The sequence below is a fragment of the Lolium perenne genome, chromosome 5 (assembly GCF_019359855.2).
Source record: "Lolium perenne isolate Kyuss_39 chromosome 5, Kyuss_2.0, whole genome shotgun sequence".
NCBI classification, from domain to species: domain Eukaryota; kingdom Viridiplantae; phylum Streptophyta; class Magnoliopsida; order Poales; family Poaceae; genus Lolium; species Lolium perenne.
Window position 1 is genome coordinate 158,574,187 of NC_067248.2, and position 24,243 is coordinate 158,598,429.

Sequence of the window (24,243 nt, forward strand, 5' to 3'; positions counted from 1 at the left end):
AGTAAGGGATCATCTTATAATGCTACCGTCACGATCTAAGCAAAATAAGATGCATAAAAAGGATTAACATCACATGCAGTTCATATGTGATATGATATGGCCCTTTTGTCTTTGCGCCTTTGATCTTCATGTCCAAAGCACGGACATGATCTCCATCATCTTCGGGCATGATCTCCATCATCGTCGGCGTAGCGTCAAGGTCAATGGCGCCGTCTTCATGATTGTCCTCCATGTAGCAACTATTACAACTATTTTGAAATACTACTCAACATGAAATTTAAAGACAACCATAAGGCTCCTGCCGGTTGCCACAATACAATAATGATCATCTCATACATATTCATCATCACATTATGGCCATATCACATCACCAAACCCTGCAAAAACAAGTTAGACGTCTCTAATTTGGTTTGCATACTTTACGTGGTTTAGGGTTTTCGAGAAAGATCTAATCTACCTACGAACATGAACCACAACGTTGATACTAATGTTTTCAATAGAAGAGTAAATTGAATCTTCACTATAGTAGGAGAGACAGACACCCGCAAAGCCTCTTATGCAATACAAGTTGCATGTCGAACGAGGAACAAGTCTCATGAACGCGGTCATGTAAAGTTAGTCCGAGCCGCTTCATCCCACTATGCCACAAAGATGCAAAGTACTCAAACTAAAGATAACAAGAGCATCAACGCCCACAAAACCATTGTGTTCTACTCGTGCAACCATCTATGCATAGACACGGCTCTGATACCACTGTAGGATAACGTTGCATAGAAAACAAAAAATTTCCTACCGCGAACACGCAATCCAAGCCAAGATGCAATCTAGAAGACGGTAGCAACGAGGGGTTTATCGAGTCTCACCCTTGAAGAGATTCCAAAGCTTACAAGAGGAGGCTCTTGTTGCTGCGGTAGACGTTCACTTGCCGCTTGCAAAAGCGCGTAGAAGATCTTGATCATGATCCCTCCGGCGCCACGAACGGGCAGCACCTCCGTACTCGGTCACACGTTCGGTTGTTGATGAAGACGACGTCCACCTCCCGTTCCAGCGGGCAGCGGAAGTAGTAGCTCCTCTTGAATCCGACAGCACGACGGCGTGGTGTCGGTGGTGGTGGAGAACTCCGGCGGAGCTTCGCTAAAGCACGCGGGAGCTATGGAGGAGAGGGGGGCGGCTAGGGTTTGGGAGGGGGTGGCCGACCACTCAAGGGGGGGCGGCCAGCTTGTGGTCTTGGGGTGGCCGGCCCCCTCCCTTGGCCCCTCATTATATAGGTGGAACCCCAAGTGTTGGACTACAAGTCTCCGAATAAGACCCGAACCCAAAACCTTCCATATGATAGGGAAACCTACCCAAGGTGGGAATCCCACTTGGGGTGGGATTCCCCCCTTCCATATGGGGGGGTGGCCGGCCCCCATAGGGGGTGTACACTTGGGACTCCACCCCCACTAGGGTTGGCCGGCCATGGAGGTGGAGTCCCGGAGGGACTCCACCTTCCTTGGTGGTTTCTTCCGGACTTTTCTAGAACCTTCTAGAACCTTCCATAGAACCTTCCGCATCATTTTAATTCACATAAAATGACATCCTATATATGAATCTTATTCTCCGGACCATTCCGGAACTCCTCGTGATGTCCGGGATCTCATCCGGGACTCCGAACAAATATTCGAACTCCATTCCATATTTCAAGTACTACCATTTCAACATCCAACCTTAAGTGTGTCACCCTACGGTTCGCGAACTATGCGGACATGGTTGAGTACTCACTCTGACCAATAACCAATAGCGGGATCTGGAGATCCATAATGGCTCCCACATATTCAACGATGACTTTAGTGATCGAATGAACCATTCACATACAATACCAATTCCCTTTGTCACGCGATATTTTACTTGTCCGAGGTTTGATCTTCGGTATCACTCTATACCTTGTTCAACCTCGTCTCCTGACAAGTACTCTTTACTCGTACCGTGGTATGTGGTCTCTTATGAACTTATTCATATGCTTGCAAGACATTAGACGACATTCCACCGAGAGGGCCCAGAGTATATCTATCCATCATCGGGATGGACAAATCCCACTGTTGATCCATATGCCTCAACTCATACTTTCCAGATACTTAATCCCACCTTTATAACCAGCCATTTACGCAGTGGCGTTTGGTGTAATCAAAGTACCTTTCCGGTATAAGTGATTTACATGATCTCATGGTCATAAGGATTAGGTAACTATGTATCGAAATCTTATAGCAAATAACTTAATGACGAGATCTTATGCTACGCTTAATTGGGTGTGTCCATTACATCATTCATATAATGATATAACCTTGTTATTAATAACATCCAATGTTCATGATTATGAAACTAATCATCCATTAATCAACAAGCTAGTTAAGAGGCATACTAGGGACTCTTTGTTGTTTACATATCACACATGTACTAATGTTTCGGTTAATACAATTATAGCATGACATATAAACATTTATCATAAACATAAAGATATAAATAATAACCACTTTATTATTGCCTCTAGGGCATATCTCCTTCATGTTGATGTTCACCATTGAAGCTACATCATCTCACGTGATGATCGGTTTTGGTGTAGTGGATTTGGATCGTGTACCACTTAACAACTATGAGGGATGTTGTATTAAGTGGGAGTTCATTAGTAATTAGATTAAAACATGAACTAATTATCATGAACATAGTCTGAGTAGTATTTTGAATTAATTTTGTAGTATTGGCATCCGTTTTCTACCATGCGCTAGTCTTGTAATTGAGATAGAAATACTGTTAAGTCTGACAAGAAACTTTATGGACTTGTACCGTACAGTTAAAGAATCAAGAAATGATTAAGTCCTATTGCAAACTTTTAGTAAACCTCACATTGTTGATTCAAAGAGCTATGGTTTCAATTAGTACCTAAAGTCATCTTGTCTCCATGAAACTTGAAGTTCAAATTTGTTTGAAAAGTAAGGAGTTGAAAAGTTTGTTTTCATAAATAAGCGAGGTATGAGATATATGTGATATCTAAGACTTTGTTGCAAGGTGATAGAATATAATTTGGTGAGACTACATAAACTCATAAGTTTTATGGGAATGTATGAAGGTTGAAGAAGCAAGACGTCCCAATCCTCCAACTATTGGGGCACTAACGATATTCGCATATCCATGAAGTGATCGTCCTTAGTATGCACCGTTGCTAAGACTCGTAGTTTCGAAGCATCACGTGATGATCGGGTGTTATAGATTCTACGTGTGCATACAATGGGTGCAAGCCAGATTTGCACATGCGAATACTGAGGTTATACTTTACGAGCCTAGCATGTACAGACATGGTCTCGAAAATTCGTCATGATATGATGGATAAAAATTATGAGTGAAATTGTTCATCATATTAAAAGGTTACTAATAGTGAAATCCGGAACACTTGTCATATGATGATCAACTTCAAAGTAAGAACCTCAAGGTTATTGGTATTTGACCAACAAACCTAGAAGTTATTGATGTTGAAGTGTTTTTCTGAATAATGAGGAAAGCTAAAAGAGAAACTACAAAATATATTTTGGCAGAAAGGAAGAAAAGACTAGAAAGTCTAGCTCAGGTGTATATAAATGATATACATGTTATGGATGTATTCCTTGTTTGGTCACATAAAGAAATTCTTGGGTATTTGTACCAGGTTGGTTGGTATGAGATGTCATACAATACAACGCAATACAAGAATACGATGGCCTAATTAACTAATAAGGAATATGGTAATAATGCACGTCTGGAACATAATAAAGTGTTATCATGTTTGTCGTTGGCATTCTACATAGCCCTTAGAATTTATAATAAAGAACTTAATAATTTCTATTTTGCTCTGGTCAAATGAAAACAGTGTGTTGTTCAAATTATGACATTACTCCATGTACGATGGATAAGTTATTATAAATCTTAATGGCGAAACACACATACATAACACTGACGCTAAAATGCCATAAGGCAAATGATTTGAATTCCACTTATTTGTGGAACCGCCATTTAGGTCATGTTAGAAAGGAACGCATGACACTAAAAGGCCACATACATAACACTGACGCTAAAATGCCATAAGGCAAATGATTTGAATTCCACTTATTTGTGGAACCGCCATTTAGGTCATGTTAGAAAGGAACGCATGAAGAAACTCCATGCAAATAGATTTTTGGAGTCATTTGATTTTTGAATCATTTGGCGCTTGCAAAATCTTTTCTAAAAGTAATGACTGAAATACCGTTCATAGGCCAAGAGTTGAACGGGAAACTAACTTAGTGGAAACATACATAATGATGTATGTGGTTCACTGGGCATAGTTGTGTGCGGGAGATTCTTCTACTTCATGAAAACTTCTAACAATGAATTGAGTATATATATGTGGATATATTCGATAAGGAAGAAGTTTGAAACATTTGAATTGATTCAAATAAATTTCAGCATGAAGTGGAAATCATCGTAATAGAAAAGTCAAATATCTATGATTGGATCATTGGGAAAATATTTGAATTACGAGTTTTAGCGAACATCTAAGAGAGTTATGAAATTGTTCTACAAACTCACATTTCTTGGAATATCATAGTGATGATATAGTATCCGAGAAATGTATCCAAACCTTGTTGGGTTAATGATGAGATAAAAATAAAATGATGCCATTATATTTTTTGTGGATTATGCTTTAGTGACTACCGCTTTTACACTAATTAGAGCATCATCATGATCCGTTGAAATGACACCATACGAGTTATGGCATGGGTATAAACCCTAATAGTCCTTTCTTTAAATTTTGGTCTAAGAGTTTACAACCAAAATCGGATGAATATCTTTGTTGGTTATCCCAAAGAATTGATTGGGAATTCTTTCCACTATGAAGTAAAAGATAAAAGTGTTTGTTAATGTTACTTTCTTATTTCCAAGAAATTGTTTTCTAGCGAAGTATTTGAGTGGGAGGACAATAGAACTTGATAAGGTTTATGAACCTGAGCATAATGATCAGCGTAGCGCAGCATCGGAAAATGGTTCCGGAAGCGGCCACGACGATCATGGCTCCCATGACTACAAAGTGTTTTAGCCATGGAGATCGAAGTACATATTGAACCTTGTAGGTATGGTTTACTTTGTGATCAAATAAATGATTTATGGACAAAGGATTGATTTTGAACAATGATAAACCAACTACAAAACAAAGAAGTTATGATGGGCCCTGACTCCGTTAAAATGGCTATACGCCATGAAATCCAAGATAGATGAATACTTTTTGAAAGTAAATGGATCTATAAAATTGATGGACTTGGATGTAAAATCCTTGAAGAAGTTCGACTTGTCAAAAAGCTGTTTACGACAAAGTTCAAAGAGTTGACTACGATAAGATTAGATCTTCCATAGCAATGCTTATAGTTTATGTGGATTATTCTAGTAATCACTACATATTTATTTTATGAGATATGCTAGTAGGATGGAAAAATACATTACTTATCAGAAGTGTGTATTAAAGGTGTATACAAGATACAACCAAGAGTTTTGCTAGTCCATGAAATACTAGATAGGCATAAAAACTTCAATTGGATGAAGTGAGTATCGCGGAGTTGGAATCTTCACCGGATGAAATAGTCAAAGAGTTTTTGATTTCATCAGAGACGATGAAGAGGCTTGCATTTGCAAGAAATTAAGTGGGAGCGCTGAGACATATTTATAATACTTATGTAGATGACATATAGTTGGTTATAAATGATGTAATTATATACTTGAATAAAAGGTTTCATTGAGAAATTAACTTCAATGAAAGAATATGGACTGAAACAAATTTTGTGTCAAGATCTATGAAGATAGATTGAAACACATAATAAGTTTAAGTCAAAGTACATAGAATGAATGTTGAAATAGTTCAATATAGAAATATTAAGGAAATATTCTTGTCATGTGAAGGTTTAACAAGACTTGAGTGTATCTGACACTCAATGAGTAAAAACACATGAGTGATTATAGATCACGAATAATATGTACACAATCAGATGTCATGTGCTCTAAAAGTGTTATGAGCATGTACCAGAATAATTCATGTGATGATCATTGAAAAACAGTAAGAATATTCTTGAGTACTTAAGAAGAACCAAGTATATGTATATAGTTTTGTATGGAGAAATGACAAACAAATCACTGTAAGGTGTTGCACCGATATTTGTTTTGTCACATATAAAAATAAAAATTTCAATCTCAAATTAGACTAAGTGTTGTTTAAAAGGTAGCACAATGAGCTAGAAATTGTCTATGCTAGATTTAGAAGAGTTCTAAATATTGTGACGGATTCTACAAACGAAGGCAGAGTATGTCATTGTTTTGACAATGACTGAGGATGTTGAGTCAAGAAGTTCTTTGAGAACTTGGTGTAGTTCCGATAGTGTCAGAACTTTGAAGCTATATTGTATGTGACAATATTAGTGACTTATTTCAGACCGCGGAATTAAGGTTCCACCAGAAGACCAAACATATTTAATGCCAACTCATTTAGAAAATGAGTGATGCGTTGAGACGCAAATGAATTGCAAAATACATACGTTTCTGAGCGTGTCAGATCCGTTGACTAAAACACTCCCGTGAGCAATACATGATAAAGCACCGGAAGGCCAAGGTGTTATATCTTTACAAATGTAAACTAGATTATTGACTCTAGTGCAAGTGGGAGACTGTTGGAGATATGCCCAAGAGGCAATAATAAATTGGTTATTATAATATATCTTTGTGTTTATGATAATGTTTGCATACCATGCTATAATTGTATTAACCAAAATATTGATACATGTGTGTTATGTAAACAACAAGGAGTCCCTAGTAAGCCTCTTGTATAACTAGCTTGTTGATTAATAGATGATCATAGTTTCATGATCATGTACATTGGATGTTATTAATAACAAGGTTATGTCATTATATGAATGATGTAATGGACACACCCAATTAAGCGTAGCATATCATCACGTCATTAAGTTCTATTTGCTATAAGCTTTCGATACATAGTTACCTAGTCCTTTCAACCATGAGATCATGTAAATCACTTATGCCGGAAGGGTACTTTGATTACATCAAACGCCACTGCGTAAATGGGTGGTTATAAAGGTGGGATTAAGTATCCGGAAAGTATGAGTTGAGGCATATGGATCAACAGTGGGATTTGTCCATCCCGATGACGGATAGATATACTCTGGGCCCTCTCGGTGGAATGTCGTCTAATTAGCTTGCAAGCATATGAATGGTTCATAAGAGACTACATACCACGGTACGAGTAAAGAGTACTTGTCAGGAGACGAGGTTGAACGAGGTATAGAGATACCGATGATCAAACCTCGGACAAGTAAAATATCGCGTGACAAAGGGAATCGGTATCGTATGTGAATGGTTCAGTCCATCACTAAAGTCATCGTTGAATATGTGGGAGCCAATATGGATCGCCAGATCCCGCTATTGGTTATTGGTCAAAGAGAAGTCTCAACCATGTCTACATAGTTCGTGAACCGTAGGGTGACACACTTAAGGTTTGATGTCGTTTAAGTAGATATGGAAACATGGAATGGTGTTCGAAGTTTTGTTCGGAGTCTCGGATGGGATCCAGGACATCACGAGGAGGTCCGGAATGGTCCGGAGAATAAGATTCATATATAGGAAGTCATTTTCTAGGTTTGAAAATGATCCGGTATTTTTTCTGGAAGGTTCTAGAAGGTTCTAGAAGAGTCCGGAAGAAATCAGCATGGAAGGGGACTCCACCCACCTTGGCCGGCCAGCCTAAGGGAGGAGGAGTCCCAAGTGGACTCCTCCCCATGGTGGCCGGCCACCCCACCAAAGGAAAGGGGGGAGTCCCACTCCCCCTAGGTTTGGTCATATGGAAGGTTTTATGTTGGGGTCTTATTCGGAGACTTTTGATCTAATCCTTGGGGCTTCCACCTATATAAAGAGGGGAGGGGAGGGGCTGGCCGGCCACACCAAGACCACCATGGCCGCACCCCCAAGAGCCCCCTCTCCCAGAAACCCTAGCGGTTCCATCCTCCCTCTCTCTCCCACATAGCTTAGACAAAGCTCTGTCGGAGATCTCCACCACCACCACCACCATGCCGTCGTGCTGCCGGGATTCCGAGGAGGATCTACTACTTCCGCTGCCCGCTGGAACAGGGAGAAGGACGTCGTCTTCATCAACACCGAACGTGTGACCGAGTACGAAGGTGCTGCCCGATTGTGGCACCGTCAAGATCTTCTACGCGCTTTTGAAAGCGGCAAGTGATCGTCTACCGCAGCAACGAGAGCCTCGTCTTGTAGGCTTTGGAAATCTTCTAGGGTTAGTCTCGTTCATCCCCTCGTTGCTCTCATCTTCTAGATTGCATCTTGGCTTGGATTGCGTTCTCGCGGTTGGAAATTTTTTGTTTTCTATGCTACGAATCCCAACAAGAGTTGTGCGGAATAAAGAGACGAAGTTAGTGGTCAATAAACTTTAAAATGATTGACCACATGCCACGAATTTGAAGAAATTGGCCTAAATGTTCAAATCATAACATGGGTAGTTAACAAAACTAAGAATCGCATCACGAATCGATGAACTGCCATAAAAGTAATGAGCATGAGAGAGAGGTACAAAAAGATAAGTCCAAGTAGATACAATCTCAGTAAGACCAGGGAGATAATGAACTCATCACCAATTCGTGTATGACTGTCAAGATAATTTTTTTACAACGTGAGCCTTATGTGGAATGACGAGACAAAGCTAGTGTTGGAAATATACCCTAGATGCAATAGTGAAATTATATTATTCCATATTTTAATTTTAATTTTTAAGCTTACATCATATCCTACAACTATTGGTTCAACTCACTACAAGAACAGAATAAAAAATTCAACTCTCTACACTTGCCTTCTGAATGGCCAGGATGAGTCTCTCTTCCTTATTGGTACTTTAAACCACTTAGAGCCAAACCAAGAAAATGATTCTCCTTTTTTACATCTAACACGTAAATTGATCCATTGCGACGTATTGAACCAGTTCTACAGGCTTTTGCAATCACTTTTTTCTCATTATATAGATGGTCTCGAGTGTCTGGTCAAATCGTACATGGGTGTCAACGGAACATGTGGTGGTGGCATTGATCTTGTTGTTCCAAGACATTTCTGGCATATCAACGGGTCATCCGAAGTTCATATATGTTGTCCTTTCTGTTAGTTGTACGAGTGATTCCAACATGTTTGTTCACGTCTTGCCTAGTCATAATTTCAACTAAATGTGTCATTTTAAATGCACGTACTTAAGCTTTTAGAGGATTGGTTTCTTCTAGGGGCGTTCGACCTCCATGTACGCTCGGAAATTGGTCTTGTTTTCTCTCGGTCATGTTGCTTTCCTGGTGCTATGCTAGTATGCTACGTCCGGGTGGTCAGGTAGCTTTCCCTCCGCCAGTTGCGATGCAGGCCGAAGTTACGTGATGTTGTTAGTCACATGCAATGTGACTATTCCCTCCTATCTGCGAGATGTAGTACATGATGCCCACGAAGAAATAAATTGAAGTCAACAATACAACAACTAAAATTGAACTTGTACAATAAAATTCATAACATTAGCGCGTATAACATGAATGTAATATTAGCAACAAATACCTAAGGGCATCGTTACAAGTTGCATCACTGCAACAGAAGTGTACTACAACGAACGAAAAGATCAAAGCAAAATTCCGTTGTATTTTTCAGCATGGTTTCATTTTCAAGCCCAAAAGCATGTATGTAACATTGTAGAAAAAAACACCGAAAATGATCGAAATTAGTTGTGTATTTGTAGCATAATCTCTTCACTTTTACAACAAGAAAGTATGTCATCGCAACAAAAACTCATATGTAAATACTAAAAACTATCAAAGCAAAATAATTGCATGTTTTTAGCATAATTATGTTCCTTTTCAACAAAAAGCACAGATGTTGCACGAGAGACAAAACTCACAACAAATACCATTGAACCAAAATTATTGTATGTTTGCAACATGTTTTTTGCTTTTGCAACAAAAAAACATATGTGGCATTGCAGCAAAGGCTTAAAAAATAAAAACAATCAAAGCAAAATGGTCATACGTTTGTAGCACAATTTAAAAATTGCAACAACAAAAGAACTTATGTAGCGTCATAACAAAATCTCACAACAAAAATATTGAAAAGGATCTAGCATCGGCCGCAGTACCTTGAAGTATTGGTGATGGATGTTCGTGAGAACTTCTCGCCGCTTGTATAGTCCCCTATCGGCGGTGTCGCAAGATCGCCGAGGGAAGCGCAACGCCTCGCAGCGTCACCTCGGGGCCCTTAAGCGTCAACGTCGGCTTGCACCATCTAGACTTAAGTAGTGATGCCAACCTGCGCAAGCGATGCACCAACTTGTAGCAAAACAACGGCCATAGGAGGTCAACACTAAAATCCATCCAAAATACATAACAATGTTGAATTAGCAATGTGTGCATACAACATCAGGGTACACTGGTCCTGGTCTAGTACAACATGCATATGAGTAGCCAAAAAAGTAAGCGTAAAATAGTTTGGGGGGTCCACTACATGTGAAGACCTAGTCAGCAGCCAAAAAAGCAAGTTGTGGGGGTCTACCGCCTTGAGCAACAACGGGAAAATGAAGCGAGGCCCAAGCATAGCGTTTTCCATGCTTGTGGTTTGGGGCAACCAATCGCTATCTTGGATCTATCGCCCAAGCATACGGATTTTCAATACGTGTGACTTGGGGCAACAGATCCCTGCCTCGGATCATCGCCCTGTCATAAATGTTTTCCATGTGCATAGCTTACGGCGATCAATCACTGCCTAGGATTTACTATCGCCCAAGGATAAATCGTGTTCCATATAGATTGGACACCACAATCTCTATATAAATGGCATGAGATCTCAACATATCTAAATCATGGGGGATGGATACGGAAGATCCACTTTATATAGTTGCTCTAAGAAGTAAGAACCGAGAAGTTTCTTTTTTTGGAGACACATAAGAACAGAGAAGTGCGACCCCTCTATCCCAGCCCATTGACAATCAATGGATCACCAGCCCACAGCGCCCCACGGTTCAGTATCCAGGCACACATGCCTTCCTGGGCAAGGAAAGCCGTAAATTCAGCTGCCAGTTTCCGGATACATAAAGGCGCCCGAGTATATCTACAAGTACAAGTACGAGAGCCACAAGGCGTACCCGGCCGGTTGTCAAGCCCGCATCAGGAGCCTGTCCCTGGACCTACCGAGGCGTATAATACAAGCACAGGAAGCAGGGCGTCCAAGCAGATGCGTCCTGGCTTGATGATTGCCTCGTACGAGTTGGGAGATTCATCCATGGCTGAAGCGGAAGCGAGAGCGGAGGCCACCCGTTTCACGGCCGGCGGCGAGGCCGCCGCCGCCGTCTCTGATGGTAACTAAACTAATCGAGAGACGCAGCTTTTGCTTGGCTTTGCCGTTGGGGTTTTTGTGTCGATTCCGAGTTAGCGCGGGTGCACTGCAGTGCTGTTTAGGGCGTGATCAGGTCCGGGACTTGGTAATGCGCGCTAGATCTCCCCGACTCGTTCGCGTTACTGCGGGGGAATCAGAGCCATAGCCTGTTTTTGGAGCTGTGGTGCTGAATCGGGGCATATTGATGTTCACAGAAGCTTCCAGAACATTTGGGCGGCGTTTGTTTCTGCCGCGTCCACTTCGGCGTTTCTGCTTCGCTGGGTTTTGTTGGGCGGTTTTTCGCGAGGGTTTTTCATTACTCTTTTTTTGGTCGGCCCCTCTTGAGGATTAATCCTTTCTGTGCAAATCGGCGAGGGGGTTTCTAGTCGCCAAGGGGATTGCCACTGACCTCCATTGTTAAATTGATTTTTGCCTTTCTTTTTTAATAATAAACAGATCTGCTGTTGGATTTGCAGTTAACATGAACCCTCTGAAGAGGTCGTCGGAGTCGGAGTCATCTGCCCACGAAGATGAACCAGACACGCAGAAGAGGCACAAGAAAGGCTTCACTCCAAGAGGGTATTTGTTTTTCTATTGCTTACGCGGTCACTATCCTAGCATGATCTGAAAGGTAGAGTGTACGTTGTTCCCTGACGCACTTTGCTTCGCGGGATTAAAATCTCGGTCAGGTACCAGCTCGATGTCTGCGAGGTTGCCAAGAAGCGAAACACCATCGCGATGCTTGACACGGGAGCCGGGAAGACGATGATCGCCGTAATGCTCATGAAAGCTTTTGCGAGGGAGATCGACAGATCCAAGGACGATTGGAAGATCACCATTTTCCTTGCACCAAATGTTCAGCTTGTGGAACAGGTTGTACAACAAGCATGAAAGCTGGGTTTTTTTCTTTTCGAAATGGGGGATGACCCCAGCCTCTACATGAAAGCTGCTAGTTGTACATTCACTTGAGAGTTTGTTCTGACACTTGTTGTTTTGCCATAGCAATGCAAGGTGATTAAAACCCACACAGATTTCGAAGTGGGACTCTATTGTGGTGCGACGAGGGCCGATCAGTGGGGGGGTGATAGGTGGAGGGAACAAGTATCGAAACATCAGGTAAGTGCTGAGCCAAGCTTGGTGGTTCCTTTTGCTCTAAACGGGATCTGTATCCAAGTTAGTAACAATGGTTGTCTGAATTCATTATATCATGGGATGCTTTTTTTTTCATGTCCTGTCGCCTTGTATTGAAAGGCCTTGACAAATACCCTTGTGTGACATGATTAATTGACTTACAAGCATATTCGTGCTTTCTGTTGTCGTGGCGAGAACTTTATTTTTATCTGTACTTGTCCTTAATCTCCCCTACTACCCCCATGATATAATATTTTAAGATATCATTTTTTGAAGCTTTATCCATCGTAACTTCTGCCAATTGTCATCTGAGCAATAATATACATCTGATTCTCTACCGCTTTATTGATGCATTGGACTGATAGATAGGCTCCTTTCCTTACACCATCCTTAAATTTGATCAAGAACTACACTTTATTTCATTTGTATGTGGATTCTACAGTCACTTACTTTGGAGCGTCATTGAAAAACTGCAGGTCATGGTGATGATACCAGATGTGTTGCTAAACGCTTTACGCAAAGCTTTCTTCAGCTTGGACATGGTTAATCTTATGATATTCGATGAGTGTCATAATGCAACTGGCAGTCACCCTTATTCGATGATAATGAAGGTATTGTGAAACAATAGAGCACCTTCTTACGCTCAACACTTCCTTTTTGAATAATCATTCTGAAATTTTCGTGTTCACCATCCCCGTGTTCTGAGCAGGAGTTCTATCACCACTCTGAATATAAGCCGAAGGTGTTCGGTATGACGGCATCACCTGTTATAAAAAAAGGCAAGCATTCACAAAGACAGAGAGAACTCTTTCGTTGTGTTACACTGCACAGAGCACCACATACTCTGCATTGCTTCTCTACTTGCATGTCACATATGCATTAAATAAACCGATGGACATCGTGTCAGATACATAATTCAAGTTAAACAAATGATTTCTAAACATAAATACGATGACATAGATGAACTTGATTGCAAACTATAACGAAATTAAGGTGTTAGAGTGGTGACAAGAGAGCTCCCAGTATCCACCAATTCAAGATGGCTGGCACAAATATAGGTTGAACAACTTTACTGTTACATTCTTTTTGACAATAGCATATAGGTCATGTGCTAAATTACTAATCATGACTTGTGATGCCAAGCGAAAAAAAAATGAAACCAGAGAAATAACACTTGGAGGGCATCATCTTCAGTTGTTCTTCTGCCATGGACTGCCAATATTTCTGAAGTCCCCTTGCTTCGTAGTTTCTACCATAAATTTTATTTGCTCTCTACACCCCATAAATCTTGTTCAACAATTTTTATTTTTATTCTTCATCTTTATAGGTGTCTCTTCTGATTTGGATTGTGAAGTTCAGTTCTCTGAACTGGAAAAGCTTCTAAATGCGAAGGTAAATCCTATTTTCTGGTTGCACATGTTCCGTAAAATTATGCAAGATATTCTAGTTGTGGTCACTGCAACACTCTATTTCGTATACTGAAGTACAAACGGATACCCATATCCAAATATGTTTCCAGATTTGTGGTTTTGAACATATGTGTTTATGATTTGCTCGAACAGATCTACACAGTGGCTGATAGAGAAGAGATAGAGCTTTGTGCCCCTCCCCCAGAATATTTGAAAATATACTATGACCAGAGAACCGTTTCTTTCAATGATTTGAGTGAAGAGTTGGCACTTCTGCATTCCAAGGTTTCTCATCTTAGTTTTCCTGCTCTATTGTTCAAGCATGTTACAAAAGTTCTGTGGCCCGAAATTTTATGTCTAAGAACAGTTCGTTTTTGTCTGTGCAGTATGATGCATTAATAACAGCTTTGCAGAATAAACCAAACTACCAGAATGAAGAAGCGTATGCAATAGCAAAAGAATCACGAAAGTGCATATCTAATTATTCAGCAAAAATCTTGTATTGCCTCGACGATGTTGGTCTTCTTTGTGCTAGTGAGGTACCCCTTAGACTCATTGGTTCTAATTTCTCATGTACAAGACTTCTGTTGCAATTTTTATCTTATTTTTGTATCACCATTTGACATTGAGAGCTTCATGGTAATAGTTAACTAGCTTCTCTCTTGTAGGCCACCAAAATCTACAGAGGTTGGCTGAAAGTTTCTGATGCCACAAATATTCAAAGTGCTCCAAATAGTTCATTCCTGCATGCAGAAATCTCAGCCCTTTATCCGAAGTTCTTCGAGGCAGTGTCACATGTGTTAGACCTTGCTACTAGCTCCCACCCAGGTTTCACCCTACACAGATGGGCTTCACACGCACACCTTCCTCTTTTTCTCTTATGTTAGTCTTAGATGAGATGAAACTATATTTAATTTTCTCAATTAAGTGCAACCATGGTTTTCTTACAAAGGGTATACAACCTTATATAGGCCTTCTAAGTCGGTTACTGGATTCCAACTTGTAACATCTGGAAAATATTACAAAACTGCTCCTTTACAGGGTTATTCAAAACTGACTTGAACACCAAGACTCATGACTCTTATTTCTACAAGGACTCCTACATACCCTGAACTCCAAGTGTACAGGGTAATCTTGGAGTTCAGGGTATGTAGGAGTCCTTGTAGAAATAAGATTTTGTGAGTTTTGGTGTCCGGGTCAGTTTTGAATAGCTTTGTAAACAAACAGTTTTGTAATACTTTCCAGCTGTTACAAGCTAGAGTTGTTGTAACCGGCAACAGACCTACAGAGTCTATATAATGATGTATCCCCTTTGTAAGAAAATCAAACTTGTACTGCATTGAGAGGAATAAATATAGCTTCATCTAACAACCAAATCTATTTTCTTAGATACACCACAACTATGGATATGAGCATATCCATAGTTGTGGTGTATCTAAGAAGATACAGTTGGTTGTTAGATGAAGCTATATTTATTCTTCTTATTGCACTACAAGCTTGTTTATTTTACAAAGGAGATGCATCATTTATAGGCTTTCTACGTGTTGTTGTTCAATCCGGCTTGTAATAGTGGTAAACTATTACAAAACAGCTCCTTAGCTATTCGAAACTAACTTGAACACATATCATGGATATTTCAGGATTAAGCTAGCTCAATCTATCACTCAACTAGATTAGTTTAGATACACCGCAATTGTGGATATGATGATGATAAGATTACTGCCAGCATTCTTCCCCTTAATCTTGTCATGTCAACTTCTATATTCGCTAATTCAGATCACTTGTACCATGTTCTTCATCTTTTGATGGCCTCACACCGCCTCACGTCTAGCAACGACATCACAATTGTGGTTATGATGATGACAAGATTACTACCAACATTCTCTCCCTTCATCTTGTTGTCATCTATATCCGATAAGCCAGGGACTGTGTTCTTCATCTTGTGACGGCCTTACATCGCCTAGCAACGACATCACACCTTGCTTGTTAGCTTTGCACCAACCCCATATGAGATGGCATCACACCGCCGATGTCAGTCTCACTCTCACACCAACTCTTTCCACTTGACAATGGCATCGCAGCACTGTCATCTGCTTCCACGCCAACCATTCTGTTGACCATGTCATCACACCATAGTGGTCAGCCTCACACCCGCACTCTTTTTTAGGGAAATTTCAAGCTTTATATTAACTTAAGACCATAGTGTTACAATCAGTTGAAAGAACGCAATAAAAAGGCCGGTGGCTCATCATCCCATAAAAATGGCGCCTCTTGTAAAATAGCTGTCACACTGACACTCTCTACAAGGATGGTATCACACCACCGCCTCTGCACGCTGTCCAATATTGCACTTTCATCACCCCTCTCACAGGAGTGCTCTTCTTCACAAAGATCCTTAGCGGAATGCTTTATTTTTCTTCTTTGGACACTCATAAGCATAACGTCCAAATGAAAGACAGTTTTAACACGGGTGCTCTTTGTGAGCATAGCGTATGGAATGGAAACAATCTCTCCTTTCTCCATATCTCACTCTCTCTAACACAATGTAGCTCCACAACTAATTGTTAGAGCTAGATAGTAGCTCTCACCCAGGTCTCGCCCTTTCTAAACAGATGTGCTCCACACACACATTCCTCCATTTCTCTTGGTATATGTCATCACACACACAAGAGGCGAAGCTATATTTTATTCTTCTCAATGCAGTACAAGCTTGATTTTCTTACAAAGGGGTTACATCCTTATGTGTGCTTTCTAGGTTGGTGAGTATTTACTGAATAATAGGTGTCAGTTTAGTTACAGTAACTCCAGCTTGTAACAGCTGAAAATATTACAAAACTACTCCTTCACAGAGCTATTCAAGACTGACTTGAACACAATTACTTAGGACTCATACATACCCTTGATACTTCAAGACTAAGCTAGATCCATATAAAAGCCAACTTGATTCTCTTAGATACACTAGATTAAGTATGATATACCATATGGATGCCTGACGGCCAGTCAGAGCTGCTCCAGTGGTGGACATCGCTCTCCTGCCCGGCGCCTCACCACCGCGACCTGTGTACTGCCATTGCTCATGTATCTTGGGTGCATTTGGAGGCACCTAAACGCCACGGTCTTTAACGGGGCAACGCCTATGGCATCCGCGATCAAGAACAAGGCCAAGGAAGAGTATGATAGGTGGCACCTTGAGAAGCTTTTTCGCGGCGATGTTTTTTGGATTTCCAGAGCCGGTGCCCCCTTGGTTGCTTGTAAGAGAGTAATCACCTTCGTTTTTCTGAGGATTTGTGACCTCTTATTGACAGCAGAAAACAACCTTCTTTGGCCTTGTTGATGCCTTTACATCCCTTCTATACAATTGATACACCTCTCCATGGTATATTCTCGAAAAAAATATCTTTGATAAATTATCATTTCAGGTAGCGATGTGCTTCTAAATTCTGAGAGTGGATGTGTGGAAGCAAGAAATATGGGTTATATTTCACCAAAGCTTTATGAACTCATCCAAATCTTTAACTCTTTCAGGTAGTGCTATTTTTAGCTGACTTGACATAATTCTGCTTCTTTACACTTACAAGACATTCTTCTGTTCCTAACAGTAACTCTGACCATGTCCGATGCCTCGTTTTTGTGGACCGAAAGATCACTGCTAGAGTTATCGAACGGACAATGAAGAAAATTGGACAACTCTCACATCTTACATTTTCTTTTCTTACTGGAGGGAGTTCTTCGGTGGATTCTCTGACCCCTAAAATGCAAAAGGACACACTGGATTCGTTTCGCTCCGGAAAGGTTATTATAATCTGTAAACATTCGGAGAAAGAAAAACTCAACCTCATGTTCTAACACATTTTTGTCTTCCCATTATTAACTAAAATGTAGGTGAACATACTATTTACTACAGACGTTGCAGAAGAGGGTATCGATGTCCCAGACTGTTCATGTGTAGTAAAATTTGATTTGCCGAAGACAACACGTAGTTTTGTGCAGTCATGTGGACGAGCACGCCAGAAGGCTTCTCAGTACATACTAATGATTGAGCGGTAAATTATTCAATTGGCCATTCTAAAATTTTTATGCTTGTGGTGAATGGTTACGGAAAGGAACAGTAAAAAAGGAAAACAATAAGCCATAATTTTGGTGTTTTTTGCAGGGGAAATGTGAAACAAGATAATTTGGTATATACCATTTCGAGAAGCAAGACCTCCATGGATGAGACTGCTTTGAACAGAGAGTCCAAGGATCTACTCCCTCGTTTCTTCCCTGTTAATGATACAAATGAATACATTGTAGGCACAACAGGCGCAAAAGTAACTGCCGCGTCTAGTATTGCCGTTGTCGTTGAATACTGTAACAAGCTTCCAAAGAACAAGTATGGTGATCACATTTCAATTCTTTTTTCTCTGCAAGTATAGCAGATTTACTGGTGTAGCCGATTCTAACATTGCTATACCAGTTTGTTTTTATTTTTGTGTGCAGAACCTTAATTCCATGTTCTTACATTTGCACTCATGTCACAGGTACTACACCACAAGACCTTTGTTTGAGTCCATCGCTCATAGTGATGGTTTTGAATGTGTATTAACACTACCATCTAGTGATGTATTGCCACCTTTGCGGGGTCCAAAAGCAAGAAGCAAGAAGGCGGCAAAACAGCTCGTTTGTTTTGATGCATGCAAGAAGCTCCATCAACTGGGAGTACTTGATGAGTCCCTTCGTCCATGTGTTGTTAAGCCACTGCCACTGCCAGGAATTTCGAAAAAAGCAACCGCTCACTCATCTAGTGATGGTGTTGGTATGTGATTGCTAAGCTCTAAAAACATGTCACATATAGTAGGGCTGGTCTTTGCAATATTGTTTGCTAAGATAATCCTGGTAAAGAAGTAACCGAAATTTCTCATGACAATCTTTTGTTACCTTCTGGAAGGTACAACCAAACGAAAGGAGCTTCATGGTACAACTGGAGTGCGTGCCTTGTATGGTACCTGGGCACTCGAGAAGAATGTTGTTAAGCTTCAAGGCTATAGATTGAAATTTTCTTGCAATCAAGTTGGCCAGAGATACTCTGATTTTGTTCTGCTGGTTGATGCAACTCTAGAAATTGAAGGTGATAATTTGGATATTGATCTGTATCTTCATGACAAGATGGTAAAAGCTTCAGTCGCTCCTTGCGGCCTTCTTGAGTTGGGTGTTCAACAGGTCTGCTCAAGTTTGTGTCTTCTCCTTGCAACGTTTATTGCTCCTTCTTTGCTTTTATTTATTATGAAATATTTCTTCTGTTTTTTTTCTCGGTTAGATGGAGCAAGCAAAGCTATTTCAAGCGCTTATGTTCAACAGTTTGTTCGGGAAGTTGTTTACTGGATCAAAATCGTCAAGCATTCTGAGGGAGTTTATTTTCAATAAAAATGATGCATTTATCTGGAATGTTGCAAAAATGTATCTCATTTTACCTATTGATCCTACCCTGAAGCCTCATGACAATTTTTGCATTAACTGGAGAGTGATCGATGAAGCTGCTACAACTGTCAAACTAATGAAAAAGATATATTCTGGAGACAAAATGAATAATTTCGAGCAAAACGATACAGAACTAATTCATTTAGCTAACATCTCATGTGAGGCTCATGCTCTTAGAAATGTGGTGGTGCTTGCAGTTCACACAGGGAGGATATATACTGCTATTCATGCTGTTGATTTATCTGCCAATAGCACATTTGATGGTGTATCAGACAAGAAAGAAACAAAGTTCCACACATTCACAGAATACTTTGAAAATACGTACGTTTGTTGTTGTCCACAATTGTGTTCTTCTCAAGCATAGATGTGTTCAACTCTGTTTGGATTAACATTTTTCATGTGCAGGCATGGGATAGTTCTTCGTCATCCTTCACAGCCATTACTAGCGGTGAAACCAAATCATAAACCTCATAACCTTCTTTCCTCAAAGTTCAATGAAGGTACTTATCTTGCCCTATGTAGCCATTTACAATTTCAAGTACTTCGTAGTTTTTTAAAGAATTATTACATAAAGAATCTTCATTTTTCATATGTCAAACATGAGTGGAAATAAGCTCATATAGACATGGAAATAAGCTCATATAGACAGGTGGATTCGCTATATATCCTTGTTGTCCATGTTTATTTGTTGATTTTTTCTGGGATCCTGTTAAAATTATTCGTGTTTGCTTGTTGCCTTTTCTAGGTAACCATGCGAAGACAAATGGTGACACATCACATGTAAATACTGGGGACAGCTGTGTTCACATGCCCCCAGAGTTGCTAATTCCCCTTAATTTATCTGAGGACATTTTAAGAGCATTTTATTTGTTCCCCTCTTTGATGCATCGTATAGAGACATTAATGCTAGCCAGTCAACTAAGAAGTGAAATTTCATATGACGATTCAAATATATCCAGCTTTCTGGTAAGAAATCGACATTTGTATTTTGGTCAATTCTATGCATAATTTTCTACTTACTTGAAATAGACTTAATCAATTTGCGCACGATCTTTAGATTCTAGAAGCTATTACAACACTTCGATGCTCTGAAGACTTCTCAATGGAGCGCCTAGAATTATTGGGAGATTCTGTGCTAAAGTACGCCGTGAGTTGTCACCTTTTCCTGGAATCTCCTGATAAGGACGAGGGGCATTTATCATCCAGTAGGGCTGCTATAATATCCAATGCTGCACTTTATGGGCTTGGAATGGAACGCAAAATACAGGTAAATTGCATCTCATCCTGGGAAATCTATACAAATGTTGCATCTGCTCAATTGATTTCTAACATTATCACAGACTAATCCCATAACTGGTGGCATCCATGTGATTCATAGGGGTACGTACGTGATGCTGCATTTGATCCTCGCCGATGGCTTGCACCAGGACAGCTCTCAATTCGCCCCGTTCCTTGTAATTGCTCGGTAGATTCTGAGGTTGTAACTCAGGATATTCATGTTGTTGAGGACACGCCTATTGTTAAGATAGGCCAGGCTTGTGACAAGGGACATAGATGGATCTGTTCCAAAACGATTTCTGATTGTGTTGAAGCCGTAATCGGTGCATATTATGTAGGAGGTGGCTTAAGAGCAGCTGTGGCTGTTCTCAAATGGCTGGGTGTTGATGCTGAAATTGAGGAAGAATTGATTTTCCATACCATCTTGAGTGCTCCTGTGAAGAATTATCTTCCGAAAATTGGTGTAATTGGAATGCTTGAAGCAAAACTAGGCTATACTTTTTCATCGAAAGGTCTTCTGCTAGAAGCTCTTACCCACCCATCAGAGCGTGAATTGGCAGAAAGATACACCTACCAGGTATTGGTCGATGTTATCCTAGAACTTTTAGCTTGTTAGTCATACTGGGTGTCTTTTAATCTTGTTATGCAATTTCTCTACAAGAAAACACTAAATATTCTTTGTACCAGCGTCTCGAGTTCCTTGGTGATGCTGTGTTGGATATCCTCATAACACGGCATCTTTTCAATAGTCATGAAAACACCGATGAGGGGGAGCTGACAGATTTACGGTCTGCATCAGTAAACAATGAAAATTTTGCGCAAGTCGCAGTAAAGCATAAGCTCCATCATTTTCTTCAGCATTCTTGCAGGAGTTTAGCAGACCAAATTACTGAATATGAGAATAGTTTGGAAAATTCTTCCATGGAAAAAATACAACTTTTATCAGATGCAGCATTAAGAGGGCCTAAAGTATGTTTCTCTTCCTCTGTCTTCGATGTGTCTCATGATGGGCTAGATAGATTATTAGTCACATTCTATGATCATGTCATAGTTTACTTGTCTTTTGCCGTGCAGGTTCTAGGTGATATCGTTGAAAGTATTGCAGGTGCGATTCTTGTAGATGCCAAACTTGATTTGGATGTAGTTTGGGATGCTTTCAGACCTCTTCTTTCCCCGATTATCACGCCTGCGAACCTGGAGCTACCTCCTTTCAGAGAGCTTCTTGAATTGTGCAGCAAAAATGGATACTTCCTAGAAACTAACTTTACATATGGAGAGAAAATTGAGGCTACTCTGCTAGTCCAGCTCAGGGAGAAACTCATTGTCAGGCGAAGTTGTGGCAAGAGCAAAAAAGATGCTAAAGCGCATGCAGCTTCCAAGTTACTCGAGGACCTTGAGGTATCCCTTTTCTTTTTTACACTTAACTATTTTCACATTACGGTTGTTGTTTAAGGTCCAGGAAAGTTTCTCAACCCCTTGATGTTCAATTTTTCTTCTGCAGAAAGAAGGACTTCTAATCCCCAAGAATGCAGGCAGGATGCAACAATTACAGAAGCAACATGGTGGTACTGCAAGTCGTTGCAACAACGTGTTTGATGCAATGGATACACAGCCTCCAACACCAACCAGCGGAAAAAAGTCAGATGCTTCAAAGATAATTGCTAGCCTTGATAAACCAGGTATGTTTTTAATTCTCCGTGATTGTTTTGTTTGTTATCTGAAGTACGAGTTCTTGGTTCATGTCTGGACCTCATATATGGATACTCACCTACGCAGTGCACGTGCCTGTGAACACGAGTAGAGGAGGACCTCGTGCAGCGCTGCAGGGAGGACTTCTAATCCCCAAGAATGCAAGCAGGAATGAACAATTACAGAAGCAAGGTGGCACTGCAGATCTTTGTAACTTGTTCGACGCAATGGATACACAGCTTCCAACAACAACCAACGGAAAGACATCATCTGGTTCGAAGATAGTTGCTAGCCTTGATAAACCAGGTATGTTTTCAGTTCTCAGCAGTCTTGTTTTGTTTGTTGTCCCAAGTACGAGTTCTTCGTTCATGTCTAGACTTCAGATATGGACATCTAGCCAAGAGAGCTGTGTATGATATCTCACCACCTATGCAGTAAACGTGCTGGTGAAAACGAGTAAAGGAGGACCTCGTGCAGCGCTGTATGAGTTCTGCCAAAAGTTACAATGGCCAGTGCCTTATTTTAATTCTGTGAAAGTAGAACCAAGGTAGTGCTTCTGCCTCAAACTGATCTTTGGCTGTGATGAGTGTCCTTTGGGGTAACTTGTGTCAAACTGTAAACTAACCTCTTGCATTTTTTTTTGCACAATAGCTGTGCGAAGGCTACACCACAAGGGTTCTCCTTTGCTTCAACGGTAATATTAAGCATACCAAATAGTGATGTGATCAGCCTCACAGGAGACAGTTTCGCGGATAAGAAGAGCACGATGGATTCCGCTGCACTGCTCATGCTCCAGGAGCTTCAGCGGCGGGGTAGACTGCAAGTCCAGGAGGCATGATTGAAGCAGCCGCCTGCGCACCGCCACAGAGTTGTGGCTGTTGAGGGCTCCCCCATTGACAGGGCATGTGTTAAGAGCATGTGTGGCATCTTCTGAATACATGGATGCAGGATGATTGCAAGAGGCAACTGGACACAGCTGAGCTGATCTGGTTTCTCCTGGTTCTGCGTTCAGTCGTTATGTATGTTGTATACTTTGCCTCCCTATGTTTGTGGTGTCAGGAACTAGATGAGCGGGAATGTTCCAGTTCGGCAGTACATCTATCTGTTCATCTTTGACAAGCTCGGACAGGACTTATTTCATGCTCCTCTTCAGCAACAAAAAACATACTCTTTCCGTTCTATAAAGGTTGTCTAAGATTTATTAAAATGATCTTGTCGAGCAACTGTGGAGGCTTAAAGGAAACAATTAGATGATTTTACTTATTTTATTTCTATCATTCCTTATTGTAAAACTATTTATTCTGTGTGCTGCACTATTTGCTTGTAAGCTAGACTATTTATCTGTGTGGTAGAATATTTATTTTGCAATCACGGTTAAAGTTGAAAAAATAATAAACCATAGCCGAACAGTCATTTTGGAGGATGCCATTGGGTAGATACATTCCCCAAAGGCGACAACTCGCGCCGGCTCCCCAAACAGCTTGTGTGCGCCGGACGCCGTTTGAAAGACTTGGCTGGGGATGTCCTGTAAGAGCAATAAGCTCTCGTTGCTCCCAGTGTTATGTCCGTACCTATCAGTCTGTTATCTTCTGTTTTTCTTTTCAGCTCATGTGGCCGTGTGTCCGGCCGTCTGTTATCTGGTATGATACATCGGTCTAACAGTAGGCTCCACGTGTGATAATCCTTGTTAACACGGATGAAGAGAGCGGTCAGTGTTTTCTTTTAACTGTTACTCAATGCCAGTGGTTTTTTTTTGTCACGAAACACAATTGTTGTCATTTTTCTTATAGTGACCTCAATTATAGTGTTTTTTTTTTGTAATTTTCTCCATTGCAGCAGA

At 40.6% G+C, this 24,243-nt stretch overlaps 1 protein-coding gene across 1 annotated transcript; it reads left to right on the top strand.

The window, feature by feature from the left end:
* Positions 1-11,198: 11,198 nt before the first annotated feature.
* Positions 11,199-23,771, top strand: LOC127300353 (endoribonuclease Dicer homolog 3a). Its single transcript, XM_051330455.2, has 27 exons — positions 11,199-11,422; positions 11,916-12,018; positions 12,129-12,312; positions 12,442-12,555; positions 13,047-13,181; positions 13,280-13,349; positions 13,898-13,962; positions 14,133-14,264; positions 14,366-14,518; positions 14,648-14,807; positions 17,399-17,504; positions 17,579-17,771; positions 17,862-18,022; positions 18,133-18,351; positions 18,500-18,774; positions 18,907-19,178; positions 19,276-19,757; positions 19,842-19,936; positions 20,182-20,402; positions 20,494-20,703; positions 20,815-21,291; positions 21,402-21,683; positions 21,789-22,112; positions 22,216-22,393; positions 22,491-22,709; positions 22,839-22,950; positions 23,055-23,771. Exons 1-27 carry the CDS (start codon positions 11,299-11,301, stop codon positions 23,239-23,241), a joined length of 5,253 nt encoding a protein of 1,750 aa, XP_051186415.1. The 5' UTR covers positions 11,199-11,298; the 3' UTR covers positions 23,242-23,771.
* Positions 23,772-24,243: the final 472 nt, after the last annotated feature.

Excerpts from the sequence above, each read along its gene's own strand:
- LOC127300353 (XM_051330455.2), top strand. The coding sequence starts at position 11,299 with ATGCGTCCTGGCTTGATGATTGCCTCGTACGAGTTGGGAGATTCATCC. Across the intron at positions 12,556-13,046 it reads AACAAGTATCGAAACATCAG|GTCATGGTGATGATACCAGA; the intron begins GTAAGTGCTGAG and ends GAAAAACTGCAG. Across the intron at positions 22,951-23,054 it reads TCTGTGAAAGTAGAACCAAG|CTGTGCGAAGGCTACACCAC; the intron begins GTAGTGCTTCTG and ends TTTGCACAATAG.